The following is a 22719-nucleotide window of genomic DNA, read 5'->3' as shown; positions in this document are numbered from 1 at the left end:
TAAGTAATAGTTACTCACTCAACAATTGAAAAGAATAAAATCATCCAACTATGACTTACAATTTTGCACTTCCGTGAACACAGTATGCATAGAAACACACATCTATCATCAGGATTGTTATCCCTTATCTAGAAATAAAGCTGCCCACGATCAATTATTCTGTAAATTAAAGCCAGTTTCAGAACTAAAAGGAACCTTTATTTAACAGACAATGGGATACTTTAGATTCAGACACAGTCATTTTTCCACTAGACAAACCAGTTTTGTTCTACATTGTCCCTATTTCTTGATCATATCTGAGCTTCCTCTTCCAAGGCAGTAAAACACTCCTTTTGTAAATAAAAGATCTACTAAATATATTCCTTCACAGCCAATGGCCTGACAAACCTAGGTCATGTTTTCAGTAAACCATTCCCCAAAAAGTACAAAATTAACAAGCACACAAGAGTAAAACCTCTTTAATCTACACAAAACAGATTAAAACAACCATGCAGGGAATCAAACCCAACATAATCACAGTCATGCACTACGTAACATTTCAGTAAATGAAAGACTACATATACAACGGGGGTCCCATTGTAATATCGTATTTGTATTCTACTTTCCTATGTTGAGATATACAAAAACTTACCATTGTGTCACAACCACCTATAGTATTCAGTACAATAACATGTTATACATGCTTATAGCCTAGGAGCAATAGGCTGTTCCATACAGACTAGGCATGTAGTGCTACCCAGTTTTAAGTATGCCATCCAGTTTTAAATATACTCTATGACATTTGCATGACAAAATCACCTAAGGATGCTTTTCTCAGAACATATCAACTGTAAATGTAATTCGACTGAGATGTGACTGAATATTCAACGTGTATATGTAGCACATATATCAATATATGTAATGTATATAATGTATATATTAATATATAATATATAACATATATATAATATATATAAACATACATAATATATATAGCGTATATATGCAATGTAAACGCCAGAAAAACAGAAGAAAACAAAGTTCACACGAGTACTTTGAAGATGATTCAATGAAAGGACCTTAGTAATCCTAAAAATATTTACACCTAGATAATGCCAGACTATTAGATTTCAGAACTTTAAAAATAGGTAATTTAAAACATTACCTATGAATTTTTAAAATTCAAATTAAAACTTCATGAAATTCAAAAACTCACACTTCAGGAAGATAGTAGTATTTCTGAAGAGGATCTTTCCAAAACTAAAATAATTTTTACCCTGAAAAGATAAAGGAAAGATAATTAGCCTCAGATGGCTTCAATTACCAAAGCATCATATAACTAAGGCTGCTAGAAATTCCAACTTAACTTAAAATCTTTATGGGATGTACCCTTAATCAGCTCATTCCCTTTACTCACCAATCACTGCTCAGAATAACCAATCATTTTTTCAAATGAACTATTCTGTGTGCAGATAACCGGTGTTTTATTTTCAAATCTAAAAAGACTTAAGTATTAACCACTTTAGTAATAAGCAAAAACCTAACTGAACCCCTGAAAATCTTCACCACTGAACAAAAGGTATAATGTTTGCCATATACAAAAGTCCAAATAAGACTTGGACATTACAATCAGTGAGCAGGGCAGAATGAAACAAAAAGGCCAACGTAAGTTTAATGGGGCTAATGGTTTTCAGCACTTCCTCCCTGCATCTTGTTTTTGTCTGCTCACAGGACTATACCTGTTACTGAAATAAGGTTTAAAATGGGTAAGGGGCAGAAAGGGTCAACCCATGTAGTTATTTATCCCAACGAAAGATTAGCCTTACCACATTAAATTTTAAGTACTATTTCTTCCATTTTAACCACTCGTTAAAACACATTTTTAAAATCTCTATGCTTTGTAGTTACACAGTAAAGCTTAGAATAGCCATTTCAAAGTTGAAGCGAAGTCGAATCATTTCGTAAGCAGGATTACTCAGGGACCAAGAAGTGCAGAAGAAAAAAAAGAAAGAAAGAAATGAAGGCTCTATTTACGTATCTTTCTTATCCAACCCGGGGGCACTGGATTCTGTGAAACATAATCTGAAACATAAACAACTCTCCGTTTGTACATCAAGTTTACATCTCAAGTCAGGCACTGAAAGTTCTGTTTTTCTGATGAGATGCCGCTCCACCACTCCTGTCTGTTGCTCAAGTGGCCCTGACATTCCCGCTAGCCTAATCAGTGCGCGGCTTTTCCCTCCAGGGAGGTGGGTCCCAGTTGGCCAGCCACACAGACCATCCCGGCAACCCCACCCCTTTTGAAGAGACTTTTGCGGAACCTTCATGGACCCCTTGGGCCGCCGTAGCCCCACCCCTTGCTCCTCTAGGTTCAGATGCTAGTGAAGTGAACACTCACCGACGGTATCGGAATGTGCCACTTGGACCGGTCGGCAGCAGCTACGGGTGCCGGTCCCGCACTGAAAAGCGACAGTGGTGACGGCTGAGCTCCCAGAAGCAGAAGAACGACAGGTAACACCTGAAGCCACGCAGCCGCCGCCATCTTCACAGCCGTGGAGTTCCTACCGAAAGCATTTCACCCTCTTCCGGTTCGTCCCGCCTTCTTCCGGCTCTCCTCTGGGGGCGGGATTATCCGGGTCCTGGAAACGTCGCGGGGCTTGTTTGCTGTGCGACGTAGCGGCCCCTCCCTCAGATTGTCGTCTTTGCGCCGTGAGACTTTGGACCTACTGCGCAAGCGTCACTCTGTTGGAACCTGGTCAGCTGGGTTAGGGAGATCGCTACATGCCAGCCCGGCCTGAGTCTTTTCTCTGTCCCAGCCCTTAAAGGTTTTGGGACCAGGCAGGCACCCCGTGCAGGATTTGGCTCTTTACTTCTCCCACTCGCCCCAGCCCCTCATACCTTATAAGTCAGTGTCAGACACTGGGGCCAGAAAGTCTGGAAAAGCCCTAAGTCTGGCTGCCCAATTGGCGTCTAGCAGTGAGTTCTCCGGTTTGGGTGGTATTTAAGCAAAGGCTGGAATTCGGCGGTGGTGGAGTACACGCGATTCCTAGGCTGGGTAGTGTAACAACCTTCAAAGGCCCCTTCTAGCCCTGAAGAGTACGATGCTGCAGTAGAATCTGGCCGGAGACGTAACCTCCAGCAAAGACCCGGCCGACACTTGCCACTCTTAACCGAAAACGGAGCCAGGGTCAGTTTTCAAAATCTGTGGCGTGACCCCGCCACTGAGGTAGATCTGCAGATGCTTCGTCCCAGTCGGGGAGGCCGTCTCGGCATTTCCCGGTTCACACGCTCTTGATTTTTACCCGCTAGGACTCATTGCGTACACGCCTTCACCGCCGGTCAATTTCGGTTCCTAACAAAAGCATGTTCCTCCTCAGCCACCCATAATCAAGACAAATTTGCCAAGTAAATCATTGTAGAAACGCTAGTTTGGGCCTGAAAAATTCCAGGAGCAAGAGTCAAGATTTGTCACTCCATGAGGATCTGGAGGGGACTCCCTTTCCAGAAACTTGACGGTGAAGTGCTGGTTGTAATTTTAGAAAGACATTCAATCGTCTTTTTTAAAAGATCGCCCAGGGCGCTTGTCCTGAGAGCTGGGAGCTGGTCGGAGTGACAGAGAAGCCATGGAAGCAGCTGAGAAAGAGGAAATAAGGTAAAGGCCAAGTGCTTCTGTAGCGAGTGACCCCAGGGTCCCTAGAAACAGGGAATAGTACCTGAAAGTACCTGAAAACATTTTGGCTTTGAAGATTTCATTGATTTTTTTTTAATTGCACTTCTTATTTGCGTATTTGGTATTTGCTCATCTTTATCTTTTCTCTCAATTCGCAGGGAGTTAGTTGATATTAATAGCATCTTGTAAAATACTTTCAGGATGGTTAAATAGGCCGGGTGCAGTGGCTTAAGCAGGTAATCCCACAGCACTTTGGGAGGCCAAGGCCAGAGGATTGCTTAGAGTCCAGGAGTTCGAGATCCCCTCCCCGCCCCCTCAGAGTCCCAGCTACTTGGGAGATCAGTGGGGGGATGGATTTGGAGGCTACAGTGAGCTGTGATCTTGCCACTGCTTGGGCAACAAAGTGAGACCCTGTGTCCAAAAAAAGGGATGGTTAAATAACATTGACAGTGGAAAAGTTGCCATCAGAACTCTAACACATGAATTTCAGGCATGTTGCTTTCCAAGTTCAACTATAACCACCCCCTTCCTATGTCATCCCAGAGTTAATTCTTCAAAGCTATAAAAAGGAAACAAAAGATTCTCCAATCTTTGTACACTTGATTGAAATAAACTGGGCCGGGTCGCTCATGCCTATAATCCCAGCACTTTGGGAGGCCTGTAGGTGGGCAGATTGCTTGAACCCAGGAGTTCAAGACCAGCCTGGGCAACATGGTGAATCCCTGTCTCTACAAAAAAATTTAAAGTTAGCCAGACATGGTGATGTGGGCCTGTAGTCCCAGCTACTCAAGAGGCTGCGGCAGGAGGATAGCCTGAGCCCAGGAGGCGGCGGTTGCAGCGAGCCAAGATCGTGCCACTTTGCTCCAACCAAGGCAGCAGAGCGAGATCCTGTCTCAAAAAATTTTTTTAAATAAATTAAAATAAACAGACAAAGACTGAGTTCAGTGGAGGACAAACAGTTTTTTAGTATGGCCAAGTATATATGCCTGGGCTCATTTTCATAATATTTCGACATTTGTGTTCAGTCATAGCTTTCTATGTAATCATGGACATGCTGACTACAGATGCATTCAGCCACACCGGTGCATGAAAGCCAGTGTTATTTTTTTTCTCGTTATAATCTGTAGTTGTTTTAATCAGATGGAGGCTAGTTTAAATACATATACTCAAACTGCAGTATACACATACATCTCATTCATGTTTTATTCCAGAAACGGCTCTTCTGGAAACTTGGTTTTAAAAAAACATGGCCCCTAGATTGTCACCTCATCTTAAAAAGCAAGAAATTCCCCTTCTACGTCTGTTCTGTTCTTATTCTAGCACCTTGCACCTCTATTAAAACATTTGTCAGCTTGTATTGAGATTTTTGGTAAAACTCTTACTGACAGCTTGAACACAGTCCATATCTTCCTCCGAGCCCAGCACCCAGGAAGAATATTCTGAAAATATTTTGTTGAATAAATCTGTGGGTGGGTTATGGTTGTTAGTTTGTCTGGTTTGTTGGTTTTGGTTTGTTCGTTTTGGGATGCTGTTTTGGTTTTGCTCCTTCACATTTTACTTTTGCAGTCATAACTTTCAGTCATTATTTCAAAAGAACATGTCCTGTTAAGTGACAGTGATCTTTTCCCATTACTTTCGGAGTAATCCCAGAACCTGATGTTTTGTTGTTTACCTCAGAGGATTTACAAAAGGCTATTGTTCTGCAGCATAATGTGCTATATTATGTTATACTATGACCGTGACACCATTTTGCATTGCAGAATAGACGCCAAAGGTTTATTTTGCATGTTTATACTGTAGTTAGAGAAGGTACAAAAATTGGACTCACAAGCCCTGTGTAAAATAAATTTCTCAAAATGTCTTTTTATTTAGCGTTGAAGATGAAGCTGTGGATAAAAACGTTTTCAGAGACTGCAACAAGATCGCATTTTACAGGTAAGGAAGATAAATATAGTAACCAGATCAAAACATTTCTTGACAGTATTTCAAAATTGATACTTATTAAATTTTTTAGAACTGATAGACTTTCCAAGGAAAGGATAATTTAATAATTAAGGAAATCGTCAGACAGGAGACTCGCTTTTAACTTTATACATTTACTCCTGAAGTATTTAAATTTTTCCGTAAACAGCTATTTTATTTTAAAAGCCAACGTATTTTTAAACTAGTTTTTAAATTTTGATGCTTTGAATAGATACACTTTTACATGGTTCAAAAATAATATAAAGAGGTATACATTGAAAAATGTTACTTCCACTCCTGTCCCATTCTACCCATTCCTCATCTTGTCCCAAATAACCAAATTTCATCATTTCTTATTTATCCTTCTAGTATTTCTTTTTGTAAATACATGTATTTTTATATTATTCCCTTTCTCTTTTGTTGTCACCCCTTTCTTTTACCAAATAGGTTTTTTTTTTTCCCTGTTTTATAGTTTGTTCTGAGGAGGAATTCATATGAGTGCATGGAGATTGCTTCCCCTTTTTACAGCTGCATAATATTCCATGGGGTAGATATACTATTAATATAATGTATTCAGCCTGTCTCTTATTGCTAGACCCTTGGGTTGCTTTTAATCTTTTGCTAAAATAGCACTACCACAATGAAGAACTATACATAGGTAATTTTCTACACATGCATGTGTATTTATAGGATACATTTCTAGGAGTAGGATTACTGAGTCAAAGAATAAAGGCATTTGAAATGTGTTAAGTATTGCCAAATTTCCCTCCATAGGAATTATACCATTTGTACTCTTATCACCATTATATAAGATTGCCTGGTCGGGCGAGGTGACTCACACCTGTAATCCCAGCACTTTGGGAGGCCAAGGCAGGCGGATCACCTGAGGTCGGGAGTTCAAGACCAGCCTGACCAACATGGAGAAACCCCGTCTCTACTAAAAATACAAAATTAACCAGACATGGTGGCGCACACCTGTAATCTCAGCTACTTGGGAGGCTGAGGCAGGAGAATTCCTTGAACCAGGAGGCAGAGGTTGTCGTGAGCCAAGATCATGCCATTGCGCTCCAGCCTGGGCAACAAGAGTGAAACTCCATCTCAAAGAAAAAAAAGGTTGCCTGTTTCTCCAGAGCTACAAAAAATATGCCTTTAAAATCTTCATTTTATTTTATTTATTTATTTTATTTATTTTATTTATTTATTTATTTATTTGAGACGGCGTCTCCCTCTGTCACCCAGGCTGGAGTGCAGTGGCACAATCACTGTCCACCGCAACCTCCACTGCCTGGGTTCAAGTGATTCTCCTGCCTCAGCCTCCTGAGTAGCTGGGATTACGGACATGCGCCACCACGCCTGGCTAATTTTTTGTATTTTTAGTAGAGAGGGTTTCACCATGTTGGTCAGGCTGGTCTTGAACTCCTGACCTCAGATGATCCACCCACCTCGGCCTCCCAAAGTACTGGGATTATAGGCATGAGTCATCATGCCCGGCTATAATCTTCGTTTAAAAAAAAAAAGTCTTTATGTGATCTTGAAACTGAAATTATAAAAAATTGTGTTATACAGTATAGCTTTCTAACATATTCACTCTCTGTTCAATAGGAAGAAAAGTGTATTATTTTAATTCTGAACAGGTATCTAGAGGGAAGTCTACAGTGAATGCCTGGTAACCTTGTTAAACGACTAGATTCTATTGAATTTCCACTAGAAATTACTTAGTTACGATTAAAGTCCACTTTATGGAAAGAGGGAGGAAAATTAACAAGCTCACAACTGTCATCTATGAAAATTGCCCCACCATCTCAAGAAAGGAGACAAGATGTCATCCTTTGAGCAACGTTATATTAATCAATTTTATTAGTGTTCTTACTAATACTCATCTTATTAGCACTCTAATAATAAAGTTCTTGATTAGCACTTTATTATAGTACTAATGCTGTTTGTGCCCTGAAATTCCCTGAATATCATAGTGAATTTTAATGACTTCCCCGTGATAATATAGTCTGTTGGATCCTGACAATCACAAATAATTATCAAGCATCTGCATACTCCTTATCTATAGGCGTCAGAAACAGTGGCTTTCCAAGAAGTCCACCTATCAGGCATTACTGGACTCAGTCACAACAGATGAAGACAGCACCAGGTTCCAAATCATCAATGAAGCAAGTAAGGTGAGATGGAAGTATTTTCTACAGAGAATAATTTATTTCTGTATTTATTGGGACTGAATGAAGTAAATTTCCACAAAAGCCAATTAAAGCTATGTATGCTTCAAAAATAAACCTCATTAGAAAAGGAATATCGGCCTTTTAGTGATTAGTGGCTCACGCCTATAATCCCAGCATTCTGGGAGGCAGAGGCGGGCAGATTGCTTAAGCCCAAGAGTTCAAGACCAGCCTGGGTAACATGGCGAAAACCCATCTCTACAAAAAGTACAAAAAATTAGACAGGCACAGTCGTGCATGCCTGTAGTCCCAGCTACTCAGGAGGCTGAGATGGGAGGATCTCTTGAGCCTGGGAGGTAGAGGCTGCACTTCAGCCTGGGTGACACAGCGAGACCCTCCCTCAAAAAAGAAAAAAGAAAGAAAAAATGAATGTCATCTTTTCACATCTATAGTAATAATATTGTAATAGTTATAGTAATATCAGTATATAGATTGCCTGTGTATCAGATGTTTTCCTAAATGTCTTACAAATGTTATTTTCTTTTTATTAGTCTTCATAACACATCTAAGAGGTGCATTATATTTTCCCAGTTTTCAGATAAGGAAAATGAAGTCTAGAAAATCCCTTGCCCAGAGTCTCACATTTAGTAACCAAAATTTTCTCCTGCATCTGTCAGACGCTATCACCCACGTGCTTTCTGACACTATTACACAATGCCCAGTTGCATGTATAGCCTGAGCAAGGTACAAATTTAGGGTATGTCCAAATCTCAAAATGTAGGTGGGCGGGGGGAACAGGGGACAGGCAAAAGGACTATGCAGTTGAAAACCCAAGTAACAAGTGTTCCCTTACCTGAGCTGCTTCACTAGAGCTGCTTCACTTCATAGTTTTTGCCTAGTGAGAGGGTTAGGGAAGTATATTTTAAGTGCTTTCTCTCACCCATGAAGTTGCCATGTTACTTTAGATGGGCCAGTCATAGAGGAAGCACTATGGACTATGCTAGGACGTGTGACTGTGCACTACTACCTGATGCCCTCAACCTGACCCTCACTTTCAGATCCGCCCTGCATTCTAAAGGCATCCTGGGTTTCTAAGGCCTCTGAGACCTATCTAACTTAACTGGTAATCCATATCACTGAAAGACAGTTAAGGCCATTAGGTCTGGGTCCTGTAACTGCTTGGATAATAACTGCACCAACTCACTAAAAAGTCCTGGTTCTGGGAAGATGATGTTCATGGCAAAGCTGTGAACCGTGTGACTACTGTAGTTCCTGCCCTGCAGCACTGTGCTGACATTAGTGGGTTCTCCATAATAATCGTAAGGCCTTTAATTTAGAAATGGGTCCAAACTTTATTCCCAAACAGAAAGAACAATTGTACAGTGAGGAAAACTACCTTCATTATGGAGTTCTAGAGATTTTAGTCATATAGAGTCTTCTTTTATAACTTTCTTGCCCAAATTCAAAATATGAGCTAGAATCATATCAATAGTTCTGTGTTCTCTATCCCCATCCCCTGTCCTCAACTTCTACAACATAGTTATTATGGCAGTACACTTAGCTTATCTCTCTTAGCTGCACAGATGGGGCAGTTAGCCTTTCTCCAAAACCTAGTGCTGATTCTTACACCACCCATCTTTCTGGAGTAGTTTTCCTCCTTGCCCAGTATCTTTGATACATTTGAGTTCTCAGCTTATGGAACCCCCAAAACCGTAGGTCCTCTAATGCTGATTCAGATCTCCTTTTATGTTGTTATTTATACATGTTGTTTATATATCTTTTTGTAGCCTAGTTTGATAGCCGTTCATGGGGAAAAAAAATGGGACAGCAGTAATTTCCTTCCTGGAGAGCCAACCACTGTTTGCATGTGGTCTAATAGCCTGACACCCAGCCAGACCACTCTATTCAGGGTCAGCAGAAGCAATCGGCTTCAGGAAATGCATCAAGTCCACCAGAGGCCTTCCAGGAGTCTTTAGGCCTTAACCAGATGTCAAGAACTTCCTGTCGTGTTTTTCTTGTCATTGTCTCATTTTCTTTCCTGTTTCCATTGTGTCTAACCTGAGAGAGTTGCAGTTGTCCATAGTCAGAGCAAGAATCCCTATCCATCCTTGAGAATGCTTAGTATGTCGAGCACCTGGTCATGAAGACATGCTGAGGTGAAGTAAATGAGGCAAAATCACCCTGAATATCAGTGATGAGCCAAAATGAAAATTCTCAGCACCGCGTGATACCAGTTTGCGGTGGACACCCACATATGCCATTTTACATTACTGTAGATCATTTTCTCTTTTTGGATCCTGAAAAAGTGAGGGACAATGCTATTCAGGTCAGGTGCCAGGACCAGAGCCCAGCAACCTTCAAAGGCAAAGAAACCACAGTCCAGGAGGAGCCACAGTATCTCAGCACAAGACAGCACCTGGCTCAAAAGGAAGCTGAGGAGCCTGATAAACAAGGACAGATTACCTGGGACATCAGCAACGTAGCTCCCAAGACTGAGAACTTTGAGGACCTCTTGGAACAGACTCCATGCTCAGGTATTAGAAATATTGGAACCACATGAGGAATCTGCATGCACTGATCTCAGGCAAATGTATGCAAATATATATTTCGGGAGATCACCCTGAAATTCTGCACTGAACTCCATTTTAATGTCCTCCTTGTCATGTGGTGTTGAGATGACTACTAGGCACATAAGGTTTCATGCCCTCTGTCAGTCTGTTAGGGACAACAGAGGTGATGGTGATCGCTAATGTTGCCTGCATCTTGTATGCAGCTCATTGCATAGTGAAGGAGCCTCTATTACGCCGGGCGTGGTGTCTCACGCCTATAATCTCAGCACTTTGGGAGGCCAAAGCAGACAGATCGCTTGAGGCCAGGAGTTCGAGACCAGCTATGGCCAACGTGGCAAAACCCTGTCTCTACTAAAATTACACAAATTAGCCAGGCATGGTGATGCATGCCTGTAATCCCAGCTACTCCAAAGGCTGAGACATGAGAATCGCTTGACCCTGGGAGGCAGAGGTTGCAGTGAGCCAAGATTGTGCCACTGCACTGCAGCCTGGGCAACACAGTGAGACACTGTCCAAAAAAAGTTGACCTAAAATATGGCAAAGACAGCATGAAAAAAGAAAAAATTAGGCCGAGTGCAGTGGCTCACGCCTGTAATCCCAGCACTGTGGAAGGCCAAGGTGGGCAAATCACGAGGTCAGGAGTTCAAGACCAGCCTGACCAACATAGTAAGACCCATCTCTACTAAAAAATACAAAAATTAGCCAGGCATGGTGGCATGTGCCCGTAGTCCCAGCTACTCAGGAGACTGAGGCAGGAGAATCACTTCTAAAAAAAAAAAAATACAAAAATACAAAAATTAGCTGGGTGTGGTGGCACATGCCTGTAGTCCCAGCTACTCAGGAGGCTGAGGCAGGAGAATTGCTTGAACCTGGGAGTCAGAGGTTGTACTGAGCCAAGATTATGCCACTGCACAGCCTGGGCAACACAGTGAGACTCTGTCTCAAAAAAAATTTTTTTTTAAATAACGAAGAACTGTTAAAAATGGTTTCTGGGATGAGATGGGTGTTTCAAGGAGATCACACATTAAGATATGGTATGAGTGTGATCTGAAGTTTTAAAATAAGCTGCATACATCCACTTATTCAGAATGATAGCTGTTTATTTCAGGTTGAGAGGGACAGCCCAGAGTCTAAGAGGATCGTATTCAGCTCACAGCTGCAGTTCTCAAATTGCACTGATCAGGCAGATTCTTACAAATCCAACACTCTTGGTGCCTGCCTGCCCCTACACCTTTAAAACCCTTAAAGCAGAAACTTTGGAGTTGTCAAGATTTGTTAATTTTTGAATTTCTCCCTCTCAATTCCCTTCCCCAATCTGCTCCTTAATAAACAACCAGGAAGCAGAACCAAGCTTCATTCAACATTGTGTTAGGCTGCCATAACCAAATACCACAGGCTGGCAGCTTAAACAACAGATGTTTATTTCTTGCAGTTTTGAAGGCTGTAAATTCCAAGATCAAAGTGCCAGTAGCTTCACTGTCTGGTGAGGGCTCTCTTCTTGCTTTGTAGATGGCTCCCTTCTTCTTGTGCCCACACATAGTGGAGAGGGAGTGTGTACACAAGCTCTCCGGTCTTTTCTTTTTTCTTTTTCTTTTTTTTTTTTTTTTTTTGAGATGGAGTCTCGCTCTGTCGCCCAGGCTGGAGTGCAGTGGTGCGATCTCAGTTCACTGCAAGCTCCACCTCCCGGGTTCACGCCATTCTCCTGCCTTAGCCTCCCGAGTAGCTGGACTACAGGCACCCGCCACCACACCCAGCTAATGTTTTATATTTTTAGTAGAGATGGGGTTTCACCGTGTTAGCCAGGATAGTCTTGATCTCCTGACCTCGTGATCCACCCGCCTCAGCCTCCCAAAGTGCTGGGATTACAGGCGTGAGCCACTGCACCCAGCTCTGGTCTTTTCTTATGAGGGCACTAATCCACTCCTGAGGATTTCCTCAGCCTCGTGACCTCATCTAAACCTAATTACCTCCCAAGGGCTTCATCTCTGAATACCATCATATTGTAAGTTGGCGCTTTAATAGTAAATTTTGGGAAGACACCAGTCCATAGCAAACATGATGTTCCTAGGACGTATATCTGTTACAAAACAAGCTGGAATGTTGACCTGTGTGTTGTCACAAGGTCAGAACATCCAGGCTTTGGAGAAAAACTGGTTGCAGGTTCAGATGCGTAAGTTTTCTCACATGGGGTCCTAATATAGTGTTGTGCTTATTCCTGATGACAGAATAATCAGGTAGATATTTAGTAAAGAAGCTTCCAGAAAATAAAAAGAAATTGATCAGGAAAGTGTTGACTGCTTTTGTAGAACTCAGTTGTTGTTTTCTTTTTTTTCCTACTACTCTCAGTTTTCTATCTTCAGTGAAAATTTGGTTTGGATTGAGAAAGAGACATCTAGTCTTGTGATCTAGGCAAAGGAAGATGTATGCTGTCTTGTGAGTCTAGCTTAAAAAGCATTGCTAGCAAGGATGTCTGGAGCAATCTACTTTATATTGCTAATTATGATGCTTTCTGATGATATAAGTGACCATTTGGCAACATGTTTATTTTCTTTTGCAGCCAGTTTGCAAGGTTTCACCAGAGACAACACTTCCAGCGGCTTCTCCAAGGATGCAGGAATATCTCCGAGCATCTCTGTGAAGTTACCCCTTGCCTCTTCATCTGAGCCTAATGAAAATGAGGCTTTGCCCAACCAGCCACCTTCTCAGCAGACGAGGCACGACTACCACTTGTTAGCCAGTACTGTGTCTGCAGAAATGGCCAGGAAGAGGCGGCTAATTTGGGAACTGGCCAGACAATCAGAAGCACACCTGGACAGGCTAATTGTCCTTGGGGAACAGGCCAGTACCCAGCATGAGGTTGCCAGTATTCTTCATAGAAAATCAGTGCTTGCAATAAACCAACTGGCTGCCACTATGGAAGGGACGATTCGTGCCCTATAGCAATTTGATGAACTATTAGACCATTCTCTGGATCCCAGAAGGTCTTGATCACAGCTGGTAGAGGTGGTCGCTCACTGTTCTAGGTCTTTTAAGTTAACAGTTCTTTATGTAATAGTGAAGAGTCCTGGTGCCTCAGGAAAAGCAAGATCAGCCTACCAAGGAGGAGTTGATGGAGTCATAATTTTCCTACTTAACACCCACTTCGAATTTAAATATGTGTCCTAGGGCTGTTCTGTTAACTCTATCACGGTCTTTACTAATTGTGATTCCCAGTTCTGGGTGAATAAAAAGTTTTTGTTTTAATGTAATTGTGATCAACCCTATGCTTGAAGACATAGACAAAGCTATTTCTACCACCATGATGTTTACAAAATATCTGATATTTTTGCCTATATAGCCATAAAAAAACTAGATTCGTGGATAACAAACCACCAAGTTTTAATTGTTTTTATTTTGTAAGAGAGAAATAAGACAGGAAAAGAGAATTAATACTCTTTTTCCCAGACTGAGAGGTGGGCTTCTAAGTAAAGATATATGAAAAACTGAGTAGAGGCTTGCAGTATTAAAATGAACCTCCAAAAGGTATTCTTTTCTCTGAGGATGTATCTCAGATTCTCTGTGTAATTGGACATTAACACATCTTACATTTTTTTAAGAGATGGGGTCTCACTTTGTTTTTCAGGGTGGAGTGCAGTGGTTACAGGTGCAGTCAAGGCACACTGTAACCTCAAACTGCTAGGCTTAAGCAATCCTCTTGCCTCAGCCCCACTGAGCAGCTGGGGCTATATGCATGCAGCACCCACTGGCACATCTTAAATATTTCTAAGGGAGCAAAACCCATGCTTTCTTACCTCATTGTAACTATCCATTTAAAATTATTATTTTACATAAATTGATCTGGCTGGAATTGCGTGTAACTACTTACACTATCTAAGGATTCATACTAAATTCTCAATTTAAGCAGTCCAACATCTGTAACTTCTTGATGTATTTTTTCATTGTCATTTCAAATCATCACTAACAAGAGGAAAAGATTTGGTAGTTTATTTGTATATTATTTTATTTATAAATATCCAGCAGGTCCCAGCAAATAGGAAAGGAATATCTACGTATGTTTACTATTTAGGTAGAAAAATATAATAACAGTCATGTCCAGACTTTTTGAAAGAGCAAGGATGTGGTGGAAGGATTGGGAAAGAACTGGCAGTTAAGCCTCAAGGAAGTGGCTTTTGAGGTTTTGACAGAGGTGCCTTAGGACTCAATGCTGGGAAGACAGGGGACTCTAAGGTGGGACACTGAGCCATTCCCTACTGTCTTTAACCCAAGAGGCTTTACTTATTGGACTTCTGGGAGTCTGGTGATATTAAAAGAAAAAAAAATCTGGTAAGAAAAAAAAACACATGAACCTAGATCATAGGAGGAAGTGCATACTAAGGTCTAAGATAAGTAGTGCCTGGACCAACAAAACTATGTTGGTGATAATGAGGGATAAGAATGAATCTGTTCATTGATTAAAAGGATGAGAAAAAAGGCCAGGCATGGTGGCTCATATCTGTAATGCCAGCACTTCGGGAGGCTGAGGCAGGAGGATCACTTGAGGTCAGGAGTTTGAGACAGCCTGGTCAACAGGGTGAAACCCTGTCTCTATTAAAAATACAAAAATTAGCCTGGTATGGTGGCGTGTACCTGTAATTCCAGCTACTCAGGAGACTGAGGCACAAGAATTGCTTGAACCCAGGCAGTGGAGGTTGCAGTGAGCCAAGATTGTGCCACTGCACTCCAGCCTGGGCGACAGAGCAAGATCCATCTCAAAATAAATAAATAGATAAATTTAAAGAAAGAATGACTCTAAATATTGCTAAATTTCAGAGTGATTTTTGCTAAAATAAGGTTGCTAAATTAAAATGAGGATTAACTCTGATTTATACATGAAGTTATTATAGTGAAAACAGGGTTATTGCTCTCTCTTTTTTTCCCCCTGGGCTGCAGCCTCAAGAACAAAACGTACAGATTAAGTCTTTGGTTTAAGCAAAAATTAGTTGTGTATTTTTGTAGAGAAAGCTATTTTACTAAAAATGGGACAATCTCTGAGTGAATAACTAGATGTAAATTGTTAATCATATATAGGCAGACAACCTGATTATTGGTTGTCTAAGCCCCCTGCTTAGGATGATCTTGCCCATTTTTGCCTACTCAAAGTCTTACTAATTCCTAAAGGCCCTGCTTAAATCTCTACTCCTCCAGAGAAACATCCAGAACTTCTCACCCTACAGTCATCATGAATAACCCCCTTAATCTCTTGCCTTTCTGCTTTAAAACATCACAGAATGCTCTGTGTTAGCTTTGCATCTCTTTTATCTCCTCCAAATTGCAGCCTCCTCAAAAGTTCAATCATTGCAATAATAGATGCCAAATAAATGTTAATTGAATGGAATTTGAGAGAGCAATGGAAATATAAATAGTGAGACAATACATAATCTAACAATTTGAACTTTGTACTTGGACATATTTCCAAATGTGAAAATTCTGATAGTACACTGAAAGTAGCTTAAATATATAAAAGAACATTAAACGTGCAAGCGGTAATGGATCACTATTGCATCATAACCCTGCCTTAGAATATCTAGAAGAGGATCCACAGCCATAGCACTGTTTACTCGGTCACTATTCAGTATCATGTTACAGTTTAACTGCCCTGATTGCTTCCCTGTATTCGCAAGAGACAAAGTTCCAGTAACATCACCTTTTTGGTGCTGGCTTGATATTCTCCATACTTCTTATCTTTTACTTGCACCACATTGTATCCATTCTAAGCTGTGTCACACAACTTACCCAGTTTAGCTGTCGGTTAACAGACATAATAGTAACAGCACAGGCACCCGTTTGTAACCAAAATTTGGCATGGTACTTCATGAAGAAATTGCAATTGACTAGTGCAGCATGGCCCACCAGTTGAAAACCATGATCTTAAAATATTTTTCTGATCTAGGTGCCTCATTTTGTAACCTGAATCCAGTCACTTCTATTCTCCTAGAGCTTCTTGTTCTGTGTTTTATTTTTCAAGTTCTGTATTATCTTCAGGGTTCTACATTGTTTCTGTTTCCCATTGTAGGCAGAATTTTACCTGCCTTCCCCAGCCTCTTGTAAAAGTTCTCTGGGCCTATTCCCAGCTATGAACAAATCAATTCCAGTTTTAGAGCAGCAAGCCTCATTTCATCCACCACTGGAGAACTCCAATAATCATCATTTTATTTTCTACTCTTTTCTCTTCTGTAGCCTGCCTCCCTTCATCTTTCATCCAGCTGGAATCTAGTTACTCTGCTTATAACACCAAAACTCTTAACATATCTGTAGTTTATCATAGATACAGTAGCCACATGTCCCAATCTTCCAAGGCAAGTTTCAGTTTATGCCTGTCTTTCCCTGTAATTGTTAACAGAGACCCCTTTCACTCTGAAGATCCTGGTTTGGACAACTGTGTGTTCACCAGCCACAGAACACATAGAAGATATTTCTTGCTGCTACTACAGCTATATCCAAGCAAATACATACATGAATTGGGAACTTTCCTTTTAAATTGCCATTGTTCTCCAATTTGCTTGGCCTATCGTAATTTAAACAAATACTTTTCTAATTATTGTAATTTGTGCAAAATTGGCCATCACTTGGGTAACCTGTTGAAGGTAATCTCTTGAATCTGTTTCCAGGTTACTCTTCTGGCTGAAATTTATGGTATAGAGGGAAACATTTTCAGGCTTAAAATTAATGAAGAGACTCCTCTAAAACCCAGGTTTGAAGTTCCTGATGTCCTCACAAGCAAGCCAAGCACTGTAAGGTAAGCCAAGGAGTGAGGTATCTTAGAGATGCGCCTGATATATTCTTTTATCATCTCTTGAGTAGTAAATTTTGTTATGTGCACCTCTTATTTTGACTGTTCAAAACTACAGTCATTTACAGAGTTATAGGTTGGTGCAAAAGTAATTGTGGTTTTTGCCATTACTTTTAATGTATTTAGTTATTTGGGGATAAGTCTGTCCATTTTCCTTATTATCCATTCTGTTTTTTCTTCATCCACCATATGATTTGTCAGGACTTATTTAATGGGGAGAAGCAGAACTTTGATCCCTGCTCTCCTTCTCACAAAGAAAGTGGTTTTATTAGCCAGACTATGGGAGCAAGTAGAAGGAAAGCTACTTAATTTACTCACTCAGATTAGCAGCAGGGCTCCAGAGATCTAATGCACTAGCTAAACTTCCATGCTTACAGTAATTTGTACAGTTGGACACACTCACTTTTAATTAAGGTTATTCTCAGAAGTCTAACATGTAATTTTACTTAGAGTCAAGGTAAATTAATAATCAGTGTCTAGGTGAAAAACAATCTTTGGGGACTAAAGCATTTTCAGTTACCTGCAAAACCTTCATCTGTTCTCATAACACTTTCCAGTGATATTTCAGCTCCGTTTTGCAGGTTGGTTTCCATTATATTTTCATATTATTTTACCAAAGGAATATAAGATTATGCCAGATGCTTTCATTTTTACTGTATCATCACTGTAGTTTTATGTAAATTATTTTTTCCTTGAAAACCTTAAAAAAGATCAATATAGGGGGGTCACCAAGATGGCTGAATAGGAACGGCTCCAGGCTACAGCTCCCAGCATGAGCGACACAGAAGACGGGTGATTTCTGCATTTCCAACTGAGGTACTGGGTTTATCTCACTGGGGTGTATCGGCGAGTGGGTGCAGGACGGTGAGTGCAGCCCACTGAGCGAGAGCCGAAGCAGGGCAAGGCATCGCCTCACCCAGGAAGTACAAGGGCTAAGGAAATTCCCTTTCCTAGCCAAGGGGAACCGTGACACACAGCACCTGGAAAATCAGGTCACTCCCACCCTAATACTGCGCTTTTCCAAGGGTCTTAGCAAACGGCACACCAGGAGATTATATCCCACGCCTGGCTCGGAGGGTCCCACACACACAGGGCCTCCCTCATTGCTAGCACAGCAGTCTGAGATCTAATGGTAAGGCGGCAGTGAGGCTGTGGGAAGGGCGCACGCCATTGCTGATGCTTGAGTAGGTAAACAAAGTGTCTGGGAAGCTCAAACTGGGTGGAGCCCACCACAGCTCAAGGAGGCCTGCCTGCCTCTGTAGACTCCACCTCTGGGGACAGGGCATAGCCAAACAAAAGGCAGCAGAAACCTCTACAGATTTAAATGTTCTTGTCTGACAGCTTTGAAGAGAGTAGTGGCTCTCCCAGCACGGAGTTTGAGATCTGAGAATGGACAGACTGCCTCCTCAAGTGGGTCCCTGACCCCTAAGTAGCCTAACTGGGAGGCATCCCCCAGCAGGGGCAGACTGACACCTCACACAGCCGGGTACCCATCTGAGACAAAGCTTCCAGAGGAAAGATCAGGCAGCAACATTTGCTGTTCAGCAATATTCACTCTTCTGCAGTCTCTGCTGCTGATACCCAGGCAAACAGGGTCTGGAGTGGACCTCCAGCAAAAGACCTACAGCTGAGGGTCCTGACTGTTGGAAGGAAAACTAACAAACGGAAAGGACATCCACACCAAAACCCCATCTGTACGTCACCATCATCAAAGACCAAAGGTAGATAAAACCACAAAGCTGGGGAAAAAACAGAGCAGAAAAAGCTGAAAATTCTAAAAATCAGAGTGCCTCTCCCCCTCCAAAGGAACGCAGCTCCTCTCCAGCAACGGAACAAAGCTGGACAGAGAATGACATTGATGAGTTGAGAGAAGAAGGCTTCAGATGATCAAACTTCTCCCAGCTAAAAGAGGAAGTTCGAACCCATTGCAAAGAAGCTAAACACCTTGAAAAAAGATTAGACGAATGGCTGACTAGAATAACCAATGTAAAGAAGTCCTTAAATGACCTGATAGAGCTGAAAACCATGGCACAAGAACTACGTGACAAATGCACAAGCTTCAGTAACCAATTCAATCAACTGGAAGAAGGGGTATCAGTAGTTGAAGATCAAATGAATGAAATGAAACGAGAAGAGAAGTTTAGAGAGAATAGAGTAAAAAGAAATGAACAAAGCCTCCAAGAAATATGGGACTATGTGAAAAGACCAAATCTACGTCTGATTGGTGTACCTGAAAGTGACAGAGAGAATGGAACCAAGTTGGAAAACACTCTGCAGGATATTATCCAGGAGAACTTCCCCAACCTAGCAAGGCAGGCCAACATTCAAATTCAGGAAATACAGAGAACACCACAAAGATAATCCTCAAGAAGAGCAACTCCGAGACACATAATTGTCAGATTCACCAAAGTTGAAATGAAGGAAAAAAACGTTAAGGGCAGCCATAGAGAAAGGTCGGGTTACCCACAAAGGGAAGCCCATCAGACTAACAGCGGATCTCTTGACAGAAACTCTAAAAGCCAGAAGAGAGTGGGGGCCAATATTCAACATTCTTAAAGAAAAGAATTTTCAACCCAGAGTTTCATATCCAGCCAAACCAAATTTCATAAGTGAAGGAGAAATAAAATCCTTTACAGGCAAGCAAATGCTGAGAGATTTTGTCACCACCAGGCCTGCCCTACAAGAGTGCCTGAAGGAAGCACTAAGCATGGAAAGGAACAACCGGTACCAGCCACTGCAAAAACATGCCAAAATGTAAAAACCATCGATGTTAGGAAGAAACTACATCAACTAACTAGCAAAATAACCAGCTAACATCATAAAGACAGGATTAAATTCACACATAACAATATTAACTTTGAATGTAAATGGGCTAAGTGCTCCAATTAAAGGACACAGACTGACAAATTGGATAAAGAGTCAAGACCCATCAGTGTGCTGTATTCAGGAGACCCATCTCATGTGCAGCGACACACGTAGGCTCAAAATAAAGGGAATGGAGGAAGATCTACCAAGCAAATGGAAAACAAAAAAAGGCAGGGGTTGCAATCCTAGTCTCTGACAAAACAGACTTTAAACCAACAAAGATCAAAAGAGACAAAGAAGGCCACTACATAATGGTAAAAGAATCAATTCCACAAGAAGAGCTAACTGTCCTAAATATTTCTGTACCCCAATACAGGAGCACCCAGATTCATAAAGCAAGTCCTTAGAGACTTATAAAGAGACTTAGACTCCCACACAATAATAATGGGAGACTTTAACATCCCACTGTCAACATTAGACAAATCAACAAGACAGAAAGTTAACAAGGATATCCAGAAATTGAACTCAGCTCTGCACCAAGTGGACCTAATAGACATCTACAGAACTCTCCACCCCAAATCAACAAAATATACATTCTTCTCCGCACCACATCACACTTATTCCAAAATTGACCACATAGTTGGAAGTAAAGCACTCCTCAGCAAATGTAAAAGAACAGAAATTGTAACAAACTGTCTCTCAGACCACAGTGCAATCAAACCAGAACTCAGGATTAAGAAACTCACTCAAAACCACTCAACTACATGGAAACTGAACAACCCTCTCCTGAATGACTACTAGGTACATAATGAAATGAAGTCAGAAATAAATATGTTCTTTGAAACCAATGAGAATAAAGATACAATGTACCAGAATCTCTGGGACACATTTAAAGCAGTGTGTAGAGGGAAATTTACAGCCCTAAACACCCACAAGAGAAAGCAGGAAAGATCTAAAATTGACTCCCTAACATCACAATTAAAAGAACTAGAGAAGCAAGAGCAAACACATTCAAAAGCTAGCAGAAGGCAAGAAGTAACTAAGATCAGAGTAGAACTAAAGGAGATAGAGACACAAAAAAAACCCTTCAAAAAATCAATAAATCCAGGATCTGTTTTTTTGAAGATATCAACAAACTTGATAGACTGCTAGCAAGACTAATAAAGAAAAAAGAGAGAAGAATCAAGTAGACATAATAAAAAATGATAAAGTGGATATCACCACCGACCCCACAGAAATACAAACTACCATCAGAGAATACTATAAACACCTCTATGCAAATAAACTAGAAAACCTAAAAGAAATGGATAAATTCCTGTACACGTACACTCTCCAAAGACTAAACCAGAAAGACGTTAAATCCCTGAATAGACCAATAACAGGCTCTGAAATTGAGGCAATAATTGATAGCCTACCAACCAAAAAAAGTCCAGGACCAGACAGATTCATAGCCAAATTCTACCAGAGGTACAAGGAGGAGCTGGTACCATTCCTTCTGAAACTATTCCAATCAATAGAAAAAGAAGGAATCCTCCCTAACTCATTTTATGAGGCCAATATCATCTTGATACCAAAACCTGGCAGAGACACAACCAAAAAAGAGAATTTTAGACCAATATCCCTGATGAACATCGATGCAAAACTCCTCAGTAAAATACTGGCAAACCAAATCCAGCAGCACATCAAAAAGCTTATCCACCATGATCAAGTGGGCTTCATCCCTGGGATGCAAGGCTGGTTCAATATGCACAAATCAATAAATGTAATCCAGCATATAAACAGAACCAAAGACAAAAACCACATTATTATCTCAATAGATGCAGAAAAGGCCTTTGACAAAATTCAATAGCCCTTTATGCTAAAAACTCTCAATAAATTCGGTATTGATGGAACGTATCTCAAACTGATAAGAGCTATTTATGACAAACTCACAGCCAATACCATACTGAATGGGCAAAAACTGGAAGCATTCACTTTGAAAACTGGCACAAGACAGGGATGCCCTCTCTCACTACTCCTATTCAACATAGTGTTGGAAGTTCTGGCCAGGGCAATCAGGCAGAAGAAAGAAAGAAAGGGTATTCAATTCAATTAGGAAAAGAGGAATTCAAATTTTCTCTGTTTGCAGATGACATGATTGTATATTTAGAAAACCCCATCGTCTCAGCCCAAAATCTCCTTAAGTTGATAAGCAACTTCAGCAAAGTCTCAGGATACAAAATGAATGTGCAAAAATCACAAGCGTTCCTATACACCAATAACAGACAAACAGCCAAATCATGAGTGAACTCCCATTCACAATTGCTTCAAATAGAATAAAATACCTAGGAATCCAACTTACAAGGAATGTGAAGGACCTCTTCAAGGAGAACTACAAACCACTGCTCACTGAAATAAAAGAGGACACAAACAAATAGAAGGACATTTCATGCTCATGGATAGGAAGAATCAATATCGTGAAAATGGCCATACTGCCCAAGGTGATTTATAGATTCAATGCCATCCCCATTAAGCTACCAATGACTTTCTTCACAGAATTGGAAAAAACTACTTTAAAGTTCATATGGAACCAAAAAAGAGCCCACATTGCCAAGACAATCCTGAGCCAAAGAACAAAGCTGAAGGCATCACACTACCTGACTTCTAACTATACTGCAAGGCTACAGTAACCAAAACAGCATGGTACAGGTACCAAAACAGAGATATAGACCAATGGAACAGAACAGAGCCCTCAGAAAT

At 40.9% G+C, this 22719-nt stretch overlaps 2 protein-coding genes across 6 annotated transcripts in view; one reads left to right on the top strand and one right to left on the bottom strand.

Moving 5' to 3' along the window:
* The window catches only part of LOC111529158 (transmembrane protein 87A), a 64533-nt gene extending 61857 nt beyond the window's left edge, over positions 1-2676 (bottom strand). For 3 of the 4 annotated variants that reach the window (XM_023196010.3, XM_023196012.3, XM_023196011.3), the window contains exons 1-2: positions 2378-2676; positions 1196-1256 (exon numbers count right to left, since the gene is read on the bottom strand). In XM_023196010.3, coding sequence (XP_023051778.1) covers positions 1196-1256; positions 2378-2521 — 205 coding nt within the window. In that variant the 5' untranslated portion in view covers positions 2522-2676. Of the gene's footprint in view, positions 1-1195; positions 1259-2019; positions 2260-2377 lie in introns of those variants that run through there. The other variant, XM_023196013.2, reaches the window with a different exon arrangement.
* Positions 2334-22719, top strand: part of LOC113219493 (neutral alpha-glucosidase C) — an 86298-nt gene continuing 65912 nt past the window's right edge. The window contains exons 1-5 of one of the 2 annotated variants that reach the window (XM_026447847.2): positions 2334-2567; positions 3357-3631; positions 5522-5584; positions 7674-7782; positions 16994-17121. In XM_026447847.2, the coding sequence (XP_026303632.1) occupies positions 3603-3631; positions 5522-5584; positions 7674-7782; positions 16994-17121 (329 nt within the window). In that variant the 5' untranslated portion in view covers positions 2334-2567; positions 3357-3602. Of the gene's footprint in view, positions 2568-3307; positions 3632-5521; positions 5585-7673; positions 7783-10102; positions 10311-12903; positions 13715-16993; positions 17122-22719 lie in introns of those variants that run through there. The other variant, XM_026447848.2, reaches the window with a different exon arrangement.

Source organism: Piliocolobus tephrosceles, unplaced genomic scaffold (assembly GCF_002776525.5).
Source record: "Piliocolobus tephrosceles isolate RC106 unplaced genomic scaffold, ASM277652v3 unscaffolded_108, whole genome shotgun sequence".
NCBI classification, from domain to species: Eukaryota; Metazoa; Chordata; class Mammalia; order Primates; family Cercopithecidae; genus Piliocolobus; species Piliocolobus tephrosceles.
The sequence above is the reverse complement of the archived record's forward strand: the minus strand, read 5'-3'. Positions and strand labels throughout refer to the sequence as shown.